Source organism: Populus trichocarpa, chromosome 17 (genome assembly GCF_000002775.5).
Source record: "Populus trichocarpa isolate Nisqually-1 chromosome 17, P.trichocarpa_v4.1, whole genome shotgun sequence".
Taxonomy (NCBI): Eukaryota; Viridiplantae; Streptophyta; class Magnoliopsida; order Malpighiales; family Salicaceae; genus Populus; species Populus trichocarpa.
In genome coordinates this window covers 2,539,525-2,557,715 of record NC_037301.2, presented here as the reverse complement: position 1 = coordinate 2,557,715, position 18,191 = coordinate 2,539,525, and the positions used below count along the sequence as shown (strand labels likewise).

Below are 18,191 nucleotides of genomic sequence, written 5' to 3'. Positions count from 1 at the left end.
AAAAAATTAGGTAAATAAATAAACCTTTCGTACATGAAGAAAATTGAGCATGATCAAAATAGAAACACAAAAAGGAATTATGAAAATTACAGCATTGTTGTGTTGTATTTCTTCATAGAACTTTGAAAGTGGAATCATAAGCCAACAATTTTACATTATAAAATAGCCGATAATACAATAACTAGAAAAAAAAATTGAGATAAATAATTAGACCACACCTTCAATGATCTGACATGAACGAATCACATCACGCAAATTGAACTCCCAAGGGGAGCCATCTTGACCGAACTTGTGATATAACATAGTGTCTTCATGTAGCCTTTTATTGAAGACAATCAGTTTTGAAAGCAAGGGTCTTGGAATGGAGGGATAAAGCGAATTACAGATGGAAAGATAATCACCTTCTACTAACTCATCTATGTACACCTGAAACCAACATTAAGTAAACGAAAAATGAACCATCTGATGCATCCACATCCACTAGTTCTACACATATGAGACTTGCAGAACAGCGATGGAAACATCAAAACAAACCTTAGTGAAACGGTTCAGAAAGGATTTGGGAAGGCCTTTTCTGCCACCACCTTGAGAAAAAGGATTTTGACATGCAAATATTCTGAAAGATGATGGACATTTAAAGGTAAGGCTAAGCTCTGGAATGAAGACCTCGGCACGATGATCCAGTATAGCATTCAAGCCCTGATAAGAACAAATGTCATCAAATCAGTGTCAACTTGCAAGCAGTATAAAGAATAAATTGGGGAAAAAGTAAAACAAAAAAAATTAACGAGAAGGGTCATAGTAGTGCCTCTAAGACAGACTGTGGGGCAAGATTAAGCTCATCCAGCAAAACCCAACAACCCTCCTTTAGAGCCTGCAAAAGTGCAATTTTGCAATTTCTTAATTAAATATGTTTTACAAACTACTAGCAATGCAAAAGGCTTTTGAAGTCAAAATTTAGACCTGTAGCAAGATTCCATCAGACCATGCAAATTTCATCCCTTCATCACTTTCAACAGGTAGGTCCGTTCCCAGCAGATCCATTAGGTCAGTCTGCACCTCAAGCAACATTAAACTATCATTTTGGACATAGTAAACCCACAAACAGCAAAGGGATGACATCAAATAATATAAAGAAGGGGGATGGTGTAGACAAACAAAAATTCATATAAAGAATCACAAACCTGCTCAGACAAATTTATGCGGACAACTTTGTGCCCAGAATATTTTCCCAAGGCAATAATCAAGCTTGTCTTACCAACACCAGGACTGCCTTCCAGTAAAACTACAAAGCATGCAAAAAATAAAGTTAAGCATTGCAAAACACCATATGGAAGGATATGGAAGCAGTGCAGTTCACCTTTTTTGTTGACTTGGTTTAGCAGAATGAGTATACAAAAACACTTAACAGTACTGCAAAACGTACCAGGCTTTGGAAGCTGCATAGCTCGCAAAACACGCAAAGCATTTCTTCGTGTTGTTGGTGTCAAAAATTCAAAACCACCAGCCTCACATTTTTCATAACCTATAAACATAACCCATAAGTTGCCAAGGTATTATAACTGCACAAGGATAAACCCTGACCAGATAAGCATTGATGACAAAAACATACAGCATGCTATTTGAAAAAAAAAATGAAACATATAAACTGATTGAAGATTCAGAAAAAGTTTAACAAGATCAAATTGAAGGAAATGAAATAGTTGCAACCCGTTAGAGAACTATACTGCAGAAAAAAATATAGAACAATATATTTGATGATACCTGAAGTGTTTACAGGTTCCTCAAAACAAATACGGTATTGCAAGCAGAAAACATTTCTATCTAAATAAGAAGACAACATATGATTCATATAACTTACCTTTTTCAATGTAAAACGGATCTATACCAAAGCTATTGTCACACTGCATATCATCACTGCATGAAATATTGCCAGTTTCTCCAAGATCACCCCAACCATAATTTTCAATAAATGAAAGTTCATGTAGATTACTATCCTCCTGTGACAGCAGAAATAAAACATCCTTACAACTTGCAGCAGTGGTCACAACATTATCCTCTTGTATAGCCATAAATAGGGACTTATGTACACAACAAACAACTTGGTAGAAAGAAAATTCATTCGTTTCTTTCAAATTATCACTTGTTATAATGGTAGGTTGTTTTGCTTGAAGGTATCTTAATTGCAAGATCAATTCATTATTTTAGGATTATTTTAGTCTAACCAAATGTTTCAACATAGTTTGTTATTTTATATACAACAATGATAATCATGGATTACCATCGCACCTTCTTCGCTATTTGGTTTATAAAGTTAACAAGTGTAATGATTAACTCAAGTCGTTAAAATCGAATCCAAAATCAAACTCCAGAGAAATATTTTGAAAGCATAACTTATTTGTATAAATAAAATATATCCTGAAGCGATGAAGAGGCTATACTTGCTTTTTATGGGTGAAAACGAATACAAGCACGTGTAATTATTTTCATGAATTTGAACCACTTAATTCAAAAAAGAAAATCAACAATGAATGTGTGAGTGAACTAGTAATTAAATTATATAAAGAGGAATAACTAGAAATTTACAAACAAAAGTAAAATTATTTAAAAAAATAAACTTAGATTTAAAATTAAAATTCAGTGAGAATGTTCCACGGTTTTTGTTAGGATTTTGATTGTTGTCATTTTATATAGACATGTATAATAATAAATTAATTTGAAGGTTTCTTTATCATCAAATTGTAAATAATGTGGATATATCCATCACAACAATTAAGTTTTATTCTAGTGCTTGAGAAAGGTTAGCAAATGCCATCTCTTAAAAATATATTATTCAAATTTTTGGTTAGATCATTCTAAGCACATGAAAGGTTACCAAATACCATATGCAGATGTCAGTGGTGGAAATAAAGAAAATGAAGATATGCTATATTTGCACTAATCACTAGAGAAGCCAAATAGGTGTTGTATTCAGCCAAAAGCAACCAGAACTTAACACACCTTCAATTCTTTCAAAAGAAAAGACAGGCATGTCTCTCTAAATAATCCTGCATCCTTTCTGGAAATACCAGTACCTGAAAACTCAAACAAATGAAAATGCTACGAGAGGACAACCGGAGGTAATTGTGACACATTGATTGTACAAGAAATGCCAAATAATGTGAAGCCTAGCCTCTTAGAAAATTGAACCAAAAAAAGACCAATTGATATAAATCAAGAAGAGCAAGTGAACACTTCCAAAGTTTTGACTTCACGGTTGAAACATATAAAAGATTTGACCCATGTTAATTCCCCTATCTAGTGGATTGAAAATACTACGATGCTGCTACACCATCCTTTCTAACTTTGACAGCTTTGCTTAAGTGTAGACTGTATGAAAGATATCATAATTAAAGGTTAAATCACTAGTTTTTGAATAAGCATCAGTAAAAATATAATTTGAATGAGATTCAGTTGAAAATGTATAACAGATTAATAGAACATTATCGGCAGCTAAAAATTACAATTCCTAACTTGCAAACTTGGTGAGGTGTGAGGTTAAAGGTTAAGAACAAACTAGGTCTTCAGTTTAATTCTTCCAAATGAACCAAAAACAAAATGGGATTTCTTCTCTTCCTCCCCAAACCACCAAATGAAAACCATTATAATCAAAAGAACGGCAGAACAGCATATACTTGAATAAAAAAACAAAAGAAAACATTAAAAGGAAATTTAAGCCTTTCAAGACATATCAAGGGAAAATAGAAACAAAGTTTAGTTCACATCACATTATAACTATTAAAGTAACATTCATTATTATTGTGTTCCTTTTGAAATGAAAAGTTATGAATTTCAAGACTATAAACCTTCTAACTAGACCAAGGAAGAGAAAATGCAGTGGACAGAAAAAAGAAGGGACTATCTTGACAAATATTCAACCTACTACTGGATGAAGAATGAGAAAACACAATTGATATTCGCATAACAAGAATTACCTAGGCTTATTCCATCAAGTAAAACAAGGAAAAGCCCATGGAGGAATGCACAATCAGGTCCTAAACCTTCTTTGGTCACCATAATAAACTGAATCCAAGAGAGGAGATCTCTCACAGTGAGCGCCCTCCCTTTCTCTAGCTTGTTGAACCACTGTAGCAAACATGAAATAACTATTTTAAATGAATATATCATTTAAAGTAAAATACAGAAATCAAATCATCATCTGCATACTAACCACAATAGCATGAAGCCAAACAAGAAGCTAGAGAAAAAAACAATAAGCAACTCCACCTTCAGTTTAAAAGCATGTAAAGGCAATTCAAAGCTATATAGATTCATTTAACTAAAAAAGAGTAGCTGCTATATAGAACAGGAAAAAAAAAAAAAAACTCCTAAAAACTACAAGTCAAGCACCATCTCAAGATTTCATGATAGGAAAAACTAAAATAACAGCCATGACCATATGGCAAAGTTAAAATCAATCCAGAACATTTCACTGATCCGGGCAACCTCATCCCAAAAAAAAAAAACAGAACAAATTACCAATAACAAGCTACATGTCTGACAAAAGAAGCGGCGGAGAAACCCATGTTCATAATCATTAATAAATTTGTCACCAAACTAGGTGGAAACTCTAAAGGATTTCTTGGGAAAAAACACAAGCACAAAGTTTGAAGGTGCTGAATCTCATCAAGTGAAAAACATAAAAGAAACCTACCACCTGAGCCACAAATATCAAAACTTTCAAGGTATTAAGACCAATCTAAGGAGAGGATTTTCTCCAATGCAACAATATCTTCCAAAATGAAGAAATGGTATCTCTTCAATTAAAGAGGTTTCAAGTGTCAAACCCCCACCAATAGGAAATGTCAATGTACAACACACACAGAAGGAGTAGGGGTCGCATTGGAAACAGATTTTACCATCAACTCCTTGGACAAGCAAAAGTACCAAACTATTCATCATCGGTCATCAGCAAAAACAAAGACAAAGCAGCAACAAGGGTATCAAACAAAAGTTACCTCCCAGAACTTCAGCATAGCACCCACAATGTATGAGAGTTCTGGATTGGAAAGTCTGCAGACAAGAAAAAAAAAAGGATTGAAATTGAAGAATGAAAGCTTTTGATTCTGTTTCGCAAGCACCACCCCAGTGGACAACTTTCTTAATTGGACATACCTTTTTGAAGCAATATCTCCAAGTTCATCTAAATCACAAACAGGAGGAACCCAAATTTCGGTGAACCTGTTGCGAAGAGCTGGAGATAATTCTTTCTTACCATAATCCCCACCAGGATTCATAGTTGCAAGGACGAAAAAATTTTCATGAGCAGTAATATTTTCCATGACTGGCCCTCCTTTCTCAGCCAATGACTGCAAAAGAAAAAAGAGGTGATTAGAGGGCTCCATTTAAAGGTACATTTAGAAGCCTCGGCAACAAAATATGTAAATTGGATATCTACATGTATCCAATCAGTTCAATGACCATGATATGCATAACAAGCATAAAAAATCATGTAAAAGCATGGTCCTTATAAATCAAATCAGATAAGAACCTGTTGATTTAATCAAAGAAAATATGATGCAAAACAACTTCTACTAAAACCAAGAGCAAAAATAGCATAAAAGAATGATTGATGATGAATAATGAAGAACACTTTTCCCAACAGCTGGAAAGCAGCCAATAGCATGTTGGGGCTTAGCCTCCTTGTAATAAAAAACAAAAGAAAAACTCAGGCCCCTGATAAATGGATACCTACCAATTTTCTCTCTGGCTCCAAGACACTGTTCAACCTTTCCAATACACTATCATCAGCCAAAGAAATTTCATCAACAAGAAACAGATCACCAGCCTTCATTGCTTGCACTAGAGGCCCATCTTGCCACATAAATATTGTTTGCCACTTCTGAAGTAAACATGTCAGGTCCCACTTCATCTGCTCAAGAGTGTCGATGTCTTTCGCACTGACATTAGGACATGAAACTTGGCCTTGTCTATAGCTTGTTATTATTAGATTGAGGTGATCAAGAGTGGAAGAAGCCTGACCAATATCAGAAGAAAGATCCTGCATCCAAGGAATACAAGATGGAATATCAATTCATCAAGGACTACTAAAAGATTCCCGTCTATAGCATATACATCATTCAAAAAATTCTCACCAAGTCCTGAGCAAAGTGGGTATAAGCTTTTGAAAGCATCCATTTTTCAATTATATATTTGAATTCTGATGCTAGTCGTGATCTCTCTCGAACAGGAAAGAACCCCTATAAAACATTTCATCAGTTGAATTTCAAAGAGCATATAAAAGGGGAGACTGAAAACTATATATCTAAAAACACTCAAATAATATTAGCACAAACCCCAATGAAATCAGATGTTTCGGTGTATTGGTGGCAATTCAAGATGTGTAATTTTAACCCCAATGCTCTACTCAGTAACTGACAGACAGTAGTCTTCCCGCCACCAGTTTCGCCAACAAGAAGCACAGGTTCACGCAACTCAAAACAACGCTTGACAAGGAAATACAATCTCCTCATACTTCGGGTGAGTATGACACTGGAAAGAAACATATTATAAATTAAAGAAAAAATCAAGAAAGGAAGTGTTTATGTTTGAGTTCATAATTTATAAGTTCATACTCGCCCAAACTCTGCAAATCACTTCCAATTGATTCTGATTCCCTTGCAACTGATTCCTGAACAAATCAGGAAATGAATAAAACAAACAGCAAATTGATTAGAGATAAGACTAAAAATAAGAATCTTTGAACCAATCATTTAGGTTAGGGCCCTTGAAAGGATGGAACAATAGTAGAATTATATTGAGGGAAGCAAAAGGCAGAAAACAAGGCAAATATCCTTTAGGCACAAAGGAATGGAATGAATCACCACATTACATGCACCTTAATATATGTTGATTATCAAGAAACACAACAGAAACATTACATAGGTAAGAGTCAAAGCATAACACACTAGAAATTTGCATGGTTCATACATTAGGATCAGCAAAAAAAAATCCAAATTCAAGAAGACTCCAATTAAGTCATGCCTAAAGTGTACCATCATTGGTCTATGCCTTCATAACACCAAACTTATTGGCTAGCAGGCGGCAAGATTGCAAAAGCATGGAACTTTTGGCAACTATCTGATAAATATTGAATATAATATGGTCAACCAAGGCTTGTGCAATAAACATCAAAAAAAGGGTATATGTTTAACAGCAGGTGCAGTGAAGGATTTATATGGAAATTTTTACATAATTTGATGCCAGTGAAGCCTTCTTTCTTAAAGCAAAACAAAGAACTACTTAGATCTAAATCATTTATCAAATCAACTTGAAGTTCTATTAGTTTCAATACACTAGAATGAATCATTTAAAAGCATTCAGCATATCAATGAACAAGTTTAAATGCACTCAATAGAAAGATACCTTGTACAAGTGATCTCTGACAATTTTCACACGTAGACGCCTTTCCAAAACTTCTTGAACCACATGCCTCTCTCTTTCATCCCGCAATCTGTCAGCCAAAAGATAATAACCATGCTCAGCCATGACTTCTTTAGAATCTCCAAAAGCCCTCAAACGATTTGCCCAGCGAAACAAGTCTCGTGGAGTTATGAATCCATGTTTCCCAGCAAAAACTTTGCTACTCTGCCTGTGAAACTGTAACTCCTTCATTACTTCAACCATCAACCTAGCACGGCTTCCAGGTATTTTACACCTTTTCTCTATTATTGTGCTCAACTCATCATCTGGAATTTCATCCACATGAACCTCCACAAAACGGTTTCGGAAGGCTCGGGAAAGCATTTTACGCCCACCATAGAACGTAGGTGGATTTTGGGTGGCAAAAAGCATAAAATTTGGATGTGCCCGAACAGTTTCTCGCAATTCAGGCAAAAAGAGTTCTCTATTGTCATCTAACAATCGATTCAATGCTTCCAGCACATCTGAAGGAGCAAGATTGAGCTCATCCAGAACAATCCAGTGACCATTGCGAACAGCCTTAACTAATATGCCTTCCTGAAATACAAGCTTCCCTTGCGCATCAGATATATAGGAACCCAAATATTCCTGTAGATCAGTATGTTCATGATTATTTATCCGTACAAATTCATGCCCAGTTCTTGCAGCAAGATACTGGACAAGGCTAGTTTTCCCACTAGAAGTGGGACCCTGTAACAGAACAGGATATCTCTTAATAAAAACCGCACGTGCCAAGTTCTCAAGTTGCTTCTTAACACTCTTCGTTAGAACATAATTCTTATATAAATCATCAAAACCAGAGATTTTTGTAATCCTCAAGTAAGCATCAAAAGGTACAGGTGAAGGTTTATTTCCTCCCAGCAATTTCTCCTTTATCATCTTTTTCATAATCTTGGCACTAGGTCTGTCCAACATAGTAAGAAAGAACATGCAGAATCCATCATAAATTGCTTTTGGAAATCCAAATTTTCCCTTTGCCCCCCTGGTATATTCTAGTGCACGGTATAAAGACCTTAAACTGTATTGTGGCTTCTGATTGGCCCCATCTTGCAGCCTTTCTTCAGAGTTCTTTTTGGCTGCTTCATAGAAATCAATTATTTTCTTTTCAAGTTCAATATTTGATATGCTTTCCTCCATAAATTTGTTAATAAATAACTTCAAATCATCTCTATCCAACACATCATGGACAAAGTATGCTGTAAATCTACTCTGCAATGAGTATGGCAAGTCTCGCTTCCCAGCATCAGTTGCAGGATTCATGCATGCAAATATACGGAAACTAGGATTTCTAGGTATATGACTAACATCCCCTCTTTCAGCTAAGCAAAGTGATCCATATTCTCCTTCAAGGACACCAATAACTCTTTGCAAGGTCTCAGGTGGAGCCAAATTCACCTCATCAAGCAAAATCCACTCCCCATTTCTAAGAGCAGTTATAAAGGATCCTTCTACAAATGAAAATAGCATTCCAGATGAAGCTTCGATTTGACGAAGAGCAGCTTCAAGTTTTACAGAGAAACTCTCCCAAGCTCTGATATTTTCATCCAAAGGTTTTTTCCGTTTCTTCCCAGACCCAGATCTTTCTGTCTGTAATTTTTTTTGGAAATTATCAACATACTTTTTAAATCCATTTAATAAAGTTTTCCAGTTCTTGTTCTTCATTTGCTTTTGTAAGTAAGCAAAAATTTTATCATTTTCCTGGACAAGAACATACAAGAGGCACGAGTTATTTATGTAGACATTTAATAGGAAGCAGATATTTTTTTCCCTGAAAATAAAAATACCTTCATCGAAAATGTTTTGGAAAATAGAATCTCGAACTCCTTATACAGAGGAATACATATAGATAGTGAATCTATGGGCTTAAATCCCCCCAACAAATCAGCAACATCACTTTGTTGACTCAAGTTCTGGAAAAGAAAACAAACTTTATCAAACTTTATCATATTATGTGCTATATATAGAACTCAATATTCACTCAGCATGGAGCTTTGAAGCTAGAGAGGGAGAGAGAGAGAGAGAGCGAGAAGTCCTCTATGACATACCAAAACAGTAAGCTTCTGACCCAGCATCATGGCTAGATTTTGTACAAGTGTTGTCTTTCCTGTTCCAGTTTCACCAACCAAGAGAATGGGCTCATTGTACTTAACAGCGCAAGCTATTTGCTCGAGCACATACAAAGAACTCCGCATCTCAACAAGTTTCTCTTGGCCATGCACCTGAAAGGATCAAATATAATATATATATATATATATTTATATATATATATATATGTATGTCAGTAGCGAAGCAGACAACAGACAAAACTGATTGAGACAATTTCAAATTGTTTCACTAACCACAGTTTCAGTGCGTTGAAGGGTAACTCGACCAATTCTTAATTCTGTGAACAAATTCTGCAGTTGACTCCAGACATGAGTGTAACAAGTAGCAACTCCTAAAATGTCAGAAATTAATAGCATCTAAATCAACAAGTACCTGAATTTCAGGTTTACAAGGATAAAGGATTCCTGCCTCTGAGATGGGAACTCCCCACAACTTTGCAATGTCTCTCATTACAGTGAGTCGATTTTCAGAAGGGGCTGAAAAGGACGCGAATATGTCTACAGCCTAAAGGTAGAAACCAGCGGCACTCATTAATTGTAGTTCAAGAGCAGGCTTATCCGTAGGATACAGATCATGCAATTCATCTAGATAGAAGGAAATAAAAAAAAAAGGAAATAGTAACAAGGCAAGATGCATTTTACAAAAAAGACCTCTTGATAGATAAGATGGCACTGATAAGCTGTCAGCATATCCCCATTCAAACCTAATTCTGCTATTCGTTTGCACCATTTAAGGAGGTCCCTGCCATCAGGATCCAAAAGCCGGTTACAATAATCTGATTGGTTTATAAAAGGCAATATATGCATTGAGCAGTAAGCATCATCCATTACCTTAATGAGAACCTGTTAAGGCAGCTTAAGCAGGCAGAATTTCCAGATGGAGAAGGATTAACTCTTTCCATTGTTTCTGCCAAAACAAAATTACTGTAAGTGATCCATAATCTGGAACTGAAAATTCCTTAACATTTCATACATCCCACCTATGAGTCTTCCGGTGAGAGGTCCCAAACTTGGATACCATGCTTTCATTATATTTTCCAAGTCATCATTACTTGGCAGTCCAATCATCACTCTCCTCCAAAGTGTGCTAAGTGAACTTCCACCTGCAACTGAAATCTCTGGTTCAGCCAACTGTACTCCAACTACAATTATGGACAGATGGCCACAGAGCATATTTGAGCATATTCAATGACTCCTAGTACAAACCTTCTGCTGTGTGAGATACATTACTCTTGGAAGTAGTGATGGTAGAAAATAGTTGAAAACTCTCCGCCACCCTTATTTCCTAAAATGTCCAAGATCCTCATCATTATTCAAAACAGAGAGAGAGAGAGAGAGAACAAAAAAGGTAACTGAGATAACTAGATAAAGACATCATTAAGAAAATGTCTACAAATGAACCTTTAAAATAAACTGCATTTACAAAAATAATAGAAGCTAGAGATGCAAAATAACCATATAGCTTTTAGTTTCAACTCCTTGGAAAAAAAAAATAACGAAGTGTATTTATTCAGCTTTAAAGTTCTGACATTATTTGATGAGCATATGAGTTTAAAGACCACTTCTCTGTATGAAAATAACAATGAGAAACAAATAGTTACCTCTCCGTGACTAGTAATGAAAGCGATTTCACCTTCCAACAAAGGCAACAAGATCGATTGCACATCCGATGGTGCTTTGTCAATGTCCTCAAATACAACCCAATATCCATTCAGAACAGCCTAATGAAATTGGAAACCATATAACACATTACAAGTGGGTAGAAAGTGCATATCGCAGTCAAAAGAATTAAGCCGTAGGAGTTCTTTGAAAAGAAAACCTACCTGGATAAGTGACCCAGGTTGCCATCTAAATTCACCAGGTTGCTCAGTACACACATAACTCCCAATCAGTGTTTTGCCATCAATTTGATCATCCATGTGAATAGATAGAACTAAATGTGGGATGGGACAGAAATGGAGACAGAAAGATGGAAAGAAGACCCCAAAAACAATATAAAAAATTAGTGTCAGCAGCGCCAAAGAAAAGGATAGGAGCAGTTCATGAAAAAACAACAAAGGGACAACAAGTTCACTACATGCAGGGTGTCAGTATTCTTCCAACAGCTAGATATATCAAGAAATGCCACACATACAATTCAACTCAAAACAATGTATTCCAGAACTGGTTAGGACAGGGTACATGAACCCTCTTCTTCCATATTTATCTACCTAATGTCATTTGTTTGATTAATACTTAAAAATTAAGACATCTCTTGAACTTGAATAAAGCATTTTAAATAGAAGAGAATTTGTTTTCTCTAAGTGCCGCGTCAACCCTTTAAATCAATACAGTTTAAATATCATTCTATCTTCTCTTAAATTACAGCAAGAACTTTAACACTCTCATTTCTTCTAGTGCCATTAATTCCCCACTCTAGCATACGAGGAAAACCCCTAATAAAAACAAACTGTGACAAGATGTGTTCTATCATTCCAACCGCTTCCAATGCATACTAAGCCCCCAAGTACTCTTCACAAACTGGTGCTAAAATGAAAATACACCAAATTGGTATCAATCTTTCAGTTTTTAAAAGAAGAATAGGAAGAGAACGGTTTGGCTTTTAAGAACACAACAATTGAAAATTTACATGCACAAGAAGCATTTCATGCTTATTCTATACTGCAAGACAAGTACTAATACCCATTATGTTGCCATTATAACAGCATTTCAAATTATGAGCAGCATATAGTCGATACAACTGCTGTTTCAGTGTATTGGAATCCATAGGACATTATCAAATGACATGCAATTACAGCATGACATGATCAACATTGAGAAGTCGGGTTCCTCTCTTTTTAAAATGCAGTGTTACATGGACTAAAAACTCAAGTTAACAGTCCAGTTGATATGGTTAGATCAAACTTATTATGTTGGCATTGTTGTCAATTATTGCAGCTTTCTTGGGCAATTTAATACTAGAAATTTTATGTGGCTCTCTTACATGATTCATCTGTTTCTTTTTGTATGTATTCACCCCCTTTTTCATCATATTGTATAGTATTTAACAACAATACAGTTTGGAACTTCCATGAAACTTAAGACATAATAATGTTAAGGATACTCACAAAGACCTGGTGGGCATCTCAGGAAGGTTTAAACAGAGTAAGGGTCAGAGGTTCAAGGGGGAGAGTCATGGGCATTTAGCGAGAATAATGCTGCCAGGGGTACTAATTGGATTGCCCACACACATCTCAGGAAAGTTTGAAAACCAGAAAGGGCCAGAAGTTCAAGGGAGAAGTCAGTGGCATTTAGCTAGATTAATGCTGTCAGAGGCAACCATGTGATTGCACACACACATACACACATGTATATAGCTCAAGAGGCAACAAAGTTGTGCCTACAACCTTTCTTCACTTCTTTTTCTTCCTCTCTCTCATATCACCTACTACTTCATCTTATTCCTCTTCTCCTTTTTAGTTATTTATTTCTTCTTTAATTTCTTAACTAAGCAGGTCAACGAATGAAAATGTCAACTTGGGGGAATTCTAACTTTAACTAGTTAAGTACCTTGATTCCCAGCATCCTGAGCCAACTTGTTAATGAGAGCAGTTTTCCCAGCCCCAGGGGGGCCATACAGTAGCACAGGCCATTTTTGACTCACTGCCAAGAGCACCATCTCAAAGCCTTTACTCATCATAGATGTTACGACAAATGGATAGGCAGTTGACCTTTCATCCCTGAATTGGAAGAGACCAATATCAGAAAGTGAACCCACAAAACCTATGTTAAAAATAAATATAGAAATGGTCAAGTTTTTGAACCACAGGGTCCAGAACAATCCAAAATGGTAAAACCAAAAAATCAATGCATAAATTTCTGAAAGAGACTTTAAATAATATCATTACAAAGCCATTACCATTTATTATCACAAACTGATGTAAGAATATTATTGTTGAAAAAATCATTTCATCATGTAAGCAAAAGAATAATTTATTATAATTTCAGTTTGGTAAATACCTACCATGTCACCACCCTTCGACTCTTAATCACTGGCTCAATCTGATGACAATGTGATGATATCAGAGAATTAAGACCACAAGACTTTAGGAAGTTTTGTTGACCGAACTTGATGCCTCCAGTGAAAGAACCAAAGTTAGTCTGCTCAGAAGATCCAACGCATAAGCAAAACTTCTCTATAGCTACATCCTGACAAAACTCCTCCCAGCTGAAAATTAAAGCAGCAGACAAGCAACTTAGAAGGCTGAAAAAAACTAAACTCATAAAAACTACAACATTTACAAGAACCAACCGCAACAAACACAAAGTTGCTTCCTCAGCTCCAACACCAAAATTTTCAACTGCTTTGTCACTCATTCCCAAAATTGTACACAGAATTTGTATCCCACACCATTTTATATCTGCGATCGCCTTTGCATCCTTGGCAACATGGAACAGATCAAGATTTACTAACTTCTTTACGTGGTCCAAAAAACAGGACCAGTTCCACTGTTCAGAAAAGAACTCAGGTTGCATAAGGAGGAGGCGGTATGATATCCTCACAGCAAGTAAGTAATGATTTGCAGCCTGACAAAACAGAATAAGTATCATATTAACCCAAAAGCAATACATTTTGTGAACTTCTGACGTTAAAAAAATCAAACAAAAGGGCACTACTCCTTTCTTGCAACATTGAAAAGCAAAAACCAAGCCTCGATCCCAAACTAGTTGGGGTCAGCAATATGGATCCTTTCGTGCCATTCCACACCATCATTAAGGCTAACAAAATTTAAGAAAAATCAATCAAAACTAGGAATACTTATTGAGACATACTCAATTTAGCACAAAACCTAACACGAGAAGTGATCACTACTAGGTACAACAAGCTGAGCTTTTGGCTTGCAACAACAAAGCAGTAAATTCAACTATTTTCATTGGGTTCCACTGCAAAACTGCATATTAAACAAATTAGAGCAACCATTTCATACAAGAACAATGAAGAAGATAAGATTCTCTAAATTTAGCTTCTAATACCCCACTCTTCTATATGACCATAACCAGTTATTACCCATTTCCTAATACATGACTTTTATGGGATAGAACCACTAGCCTCATTTAGGTGATGTATCTGGGGGTTTTGCATGGGTGTTCCTTTTAGATTTCTCTAAGTTTAGCTTCTCTCTAGGTCGTTTATTATTTTAAATGATGCATATGATGATTTTGTGGGAGTATTCATTTTAGATTGCTCTAAATTTATCTTCTCTCTATGTCGTTTACTTTACCAGTGTCTTTCAGATGATGCATCTGAGAGTTTTGCTGGAATGTTCCTCCAATCTCTGACTCACAAGGGATTGTTGGAGCGTTCCTTTTAGATTGCTCTTTATTGTAGTTTCATGCTTCTCTCTAGGTCGTTTATCTATTGTCTTTTAGATGATGATTTATTCTCCCTATTAAATAGCCATTCCTTTTCATCATTAATTCATATTTTCTTGTCTTCCAATAGAGCCATGCTTGTATAGGTGTTCCTTTCATCTTAAAAAGATGCCTATGGGCTATAAAAAAAATGCAAGAAAAAAAATAGCATCAAATATTAAAAAATGCAGAAAATACACAGTTCATATCTTCCTAGGATATTTAAAGGTGTAATTAAGTTACTAGATTTTTGGATTTTCTCTGGTCAAGGACAAGAGAAGTGGAAATATATCCACCTTCCTAGATATACCCCTTATAGAAGTCTATAACAGCTTCAAAACTGAAAATGATTCAACAGTAAAACATAGTTAGCACATCCACAATAATCCTTAGTCTACTTATAATAGCAATTAAAATGATTCCAACAAATATTTTCTTGGAATGATATGCAAAAAAACTAGAAGAATAAGGGATCCTTCTCAATGAAAAGGGAAACTAAAGTCAAAAGCAGCTAATGCAACCATTCTAAAAACCTTTGAACTATTTCAGTTTACAGATGCAAAACAACAATTTAGCATCGAACACAGCATTGTTTACAACTCTGCTTTACCATCATGTATATCATGGCCTCATTTAATAAATGACAAGTTCTCTTAATTTAGGGGAAAGAGAAGGCTACACTACCACATATATGAAGTTCAATAGAGATGCAAGACAACCAACCAGTAACAAGACCTCAAGGATGGCAACCGATTGTTATTCAGAAGCATGTCTTCGATGAATTGAGACACAAACAGAATCAGAGTTTATTTTTCAAACTAGTAATGGAACAAAGATTTCGATTGATATTTGATAAAATATAAATTATGGTAAATACCTGGAACAGTTGATCCTCAGAAACTACTTTGTTCCTCGATATGCGTTCAAAAGGAGGCGGAGCAAACTTAAAGTAAGTTGTGACAGACCTGCACCAAGTACCATGTCTGTATCTCATAAACCAGCATAACTAAAAGAGCACTGCAAGTCTCAAATTAGCAACCATATCATATATCAAACAGTTCTTTAGGTGTAAGTTTACAACAGCACTGCAGCACCAACACAATCCACTTCAGCAGATTCAGAAAAGGTTCGAGCAGAATAATTACACGGATATTCAGGTGAAAAGGTTAATCTTGTACGTGAGGGAAATGATGGCAAAATCTGTATGAGTTATATGGAACACTTGAATCAAAACTTGTCTATGGCAAGGCCATAATTACGTCATGCGGGGGGTGTTATCGATATGAACTCATCATTCTAAAAATATGCAAGAGTACAACAAATTTAATTTTCCAGGTAGAACTTTTCAACGTTGAGAGTAAAAATCAACGTTAAGATTCATGGCATATGCTCATACTTAAATACCTACTAGTAATGGTTTCTTCAGTTTTATAGGATGTAAGCCTTTTTGTCTTTACATAAAGGGGCAATTAGCAATGGCAAGCTAAAAACTTCATAAACCCTTGTGCTATAAGGCATGGAAGTATGATACTTGCATCCATTGCACCCATATTGAATCCATCAATGACAAAAAGCTGTGGTTATTCAAGCTTCTTGACACAGTTTAAATATCTTCTAGATTTCATTGGCTAATTTGATTATATTCCTGTTTTCTATACTTTGTCTTCGTCAAGGCATTTTCAAGTATACTGCCTCAGTTCCAGGGTGCAGCACCCTGTTGTCCTTCTTGAACATGTGTTTTTAGACATCAAGAAATTGTTGCTTTGTATCATTAATTATTCACGTCTTAAGAAGTGAAGCACAAGGTAACAGTAAATAGCATGTACATGTCCTTACCCCAATAAAGAATGGTCCAAGTCAAGGGCACGACAAAAGGCCAGGCAAGCAAGCTCGTGAAGCTCCAAACCCCTCCCACTCCGTTCATAGTGCTCAATAACATAAAGAACATCAGCATCAACAAAATCCCCTTCTATATCATCTGAATCAGAACTTAGATTGCAGTTCCTAAGCAAAGCCACAGCTTGATCTACTATCTTTCGAGCTACCGGCCGAAAAGAACCAATCAAAGGGATAGTATAATTAGGGTTCAGAAACAGCTCTGCCAACAACTTCACCACTTCTTCTTCCGTCACAGTATGCCCCTGCCAAACCCCAAAAAAACAAAACAAAACAAAAAACCATAATATCTTTTTGTTTTATTATTCCATTAGCACCCAAAGAACACATAAAAAAACACCAAATTTCATATAAACAAAAAAAAAGAAAAACAAGTCGAGTGAAGTACCGCTTCTACAAAACGTTGGAGCTTGTCAATCGTCGCAAGCTTCGGGCAACGAGTAAGGAACCTTTCCAGAGCCGATTCAAGACTGAAACTTCCATCCATCGCCATCTGTAAAAATTCACTCAAAATTTTCTCTCTATATATCTATATAGTACTATAAATATAGCAAAAACTGTAGGTTAGTCAAAATATAAATAATCAGCAGCAATAAGAGCAAGAAGCAAAAAACGATATGCAATCCCTGGAGCTTGTTTCAGGCTGTTGTATGCTAAACCCTGAAAAACACAGCAAGGACGTGATTAATAACAAAAAAAAGAAGGGTTTCTTTCTTTCCTTCTACTTTTCGTTTTGTTTCTCTCCGAGAAAAGAAGGGTAGGGTTTTATTCTAGGGTTTAAGGTTTTTGTTGTTTTATATTTGAGTAAATTACACTTTAGTCCTTATAGTTTACTAGAACAAACTAATTAATCCCTGCAGTATCAAACATAATTAAAAGCCTGTTTGGCAGTGTGGCAGTGGTTGCTTTTCAAATAGCTTTTTGTGCCGAAATACATGTCAATGATGTTTTTTTATTTTTTAAAAATTATTTTTGACATCAGCACATCAAAACGATCCAAAAAATACAAACCGCACTCAATTTTAAAAAAAAAAAAAATTTAAAATTCGGTTAAAAGCAGGTTTAACCGCAGAGCCAAACAGGCTTGTCGGTTTACCAGTGTTGGTTAGGGGTGTCAAAACCGGGTTCGGACCGGTCTGGATCAAAAACCCAACCGAACCGGTTTTTCTAATTTTGCAGATTTCCTGAAACAGGTTCAAACCGAACCGGTTCGGTTCGGCTTTTTGTCTTTATTAACCGGGTAACAGACGGGCCAGGAAGATCACCCGGTTTCACCGCTGAGTTCATTAGGTCATGTGCAACAAATCAATTTCTTTCTCATTGATCAAATTAACGGTG

The 18,191-nt window shown here is 35.8% G+C and overlaps 1 protein-coding gene across 4 annotated transcripts in view; it reads right to left on the bottom strand.

Annotated features, from left to right (window-relative positions):
• The window catches only part of LOC18106995 (midasin), a 38,323-nt gene extending 20,720 nt beyond the window's left edge, over window positions 1–17,603 (bottom strand). For 2 of the 4 annotated variants that reach the window (XM_052448736.1, XM_024588973.2), the window contains exons 1-32: window positions 17,242–17,603; window positions 16,794–17,098; window positions 15,835–15,922; window positions 13,858–14,132; window positions 13,570–13,773; window positions 13,116–13,285; window positions 11,390–11,499; window positions 11,168–11,287; window positions 10,773–10,851; window positions 10,547–10,675; window positions 10,398–10,473; window positions 10,218–10,308; window positions 9,940–10,071; window positions 9,801–9,857; window positions 9,507–9,680; window positions 9,246–9,371; window positions 7,405–9,159; window positions 6,615–6,670; window positions 6,336–6,531; window positions 6,135–6,239; window positions 5,735–6,040; window positions 5,155–5,348; window positions 4,998–5,052; window positions 3,975–4,125; window positions 3,001–3,074; window positions 1,862–2,000; window positions 1,427–1,525; window positions 1,185–1,285; window positions 964–1,053; window positions 809–874; window positions 535–699; window positions 219–426 (exon numbers count right to left, since the gene is read on the bottom strand). In XM_052448736.1, coding sequence (XP_052304696.1) covers window positions 219–426; window positions 535–699; window positions 809–874; window positions 964–1,053; window positions 1,185–1,285; window positions 1,427–1,525; window positions 1,862–2,000; window positions 3,001–3,074; window positions 3,975–4,125; window positions 4,998–5,052; window positions 5,155–5,348; window positions 5,735–6,040; window positions 6,135–6,239; window positions 6,336–6,531; window positions 6,615–6,670; window positions 7,405–9,159; window positions 9,246–9,371; window positions 9,507–9,680; window positions 9,801–9,857; window positions 9,940–10,071; window positions 10,218–10,308; window positions 10,398–10,473; window positions 10,547–10,675; window positions 10,773–10,851; window positions 11,168–11,287; window positions 11,390–11,499; window positions 13,116–13,285; window positions 13,570–13,773; window positions 13,858–14,132; window positions 15,835–15,922; window positions 16,794–17,098; window positions 17,242–17,346 — 6,001 coding nt within the window. In that variant the 5' untranslated portion in view covers window positions 17,347–17,603. Of the gene's footprint in view, window positions 1–218; window positions 427–534; window positions 700–808; window positions 875–963; window positions 1,054–1,184; window positions 1,286–1,426; window positions 1,526–1,861; window positions 2,001–3,000; window positions 3,075–3,974; window positions 4,126–4,997; window positions 5,053–5,154; window positions 5,349–5,734; window positions 6,041–6,134; window positions 6,240–6,335; window positions 6,532–6,614; window positions 6,671–7,404; window positions 9,160–9,245; window positions 9,372–9,506; window positions 9,681–9,800; window positions 9,858–9,939; window positions 10,072–10,217; window positions 10,309–10,397; window positions 10,474–10,546; window positions 10,676–10,772; window positions 10,852–11,167; window positions 11,288–11,389; window positions 11,500–13,115; window positions 13,286–13,565; window positions 13,774–13,857; window positions 14,133–15,834; window positions 15,923–16,793; window positions 17,099–17,241 lie in introns of those variants that run through there. The other 2 variants (XM_052448737.1, XM_052448738.1) reach the window with 2 other exon arrangements.
• Between the last annotated feature and the right edge of the window lie 588 nt (window positions 17,604–18,191).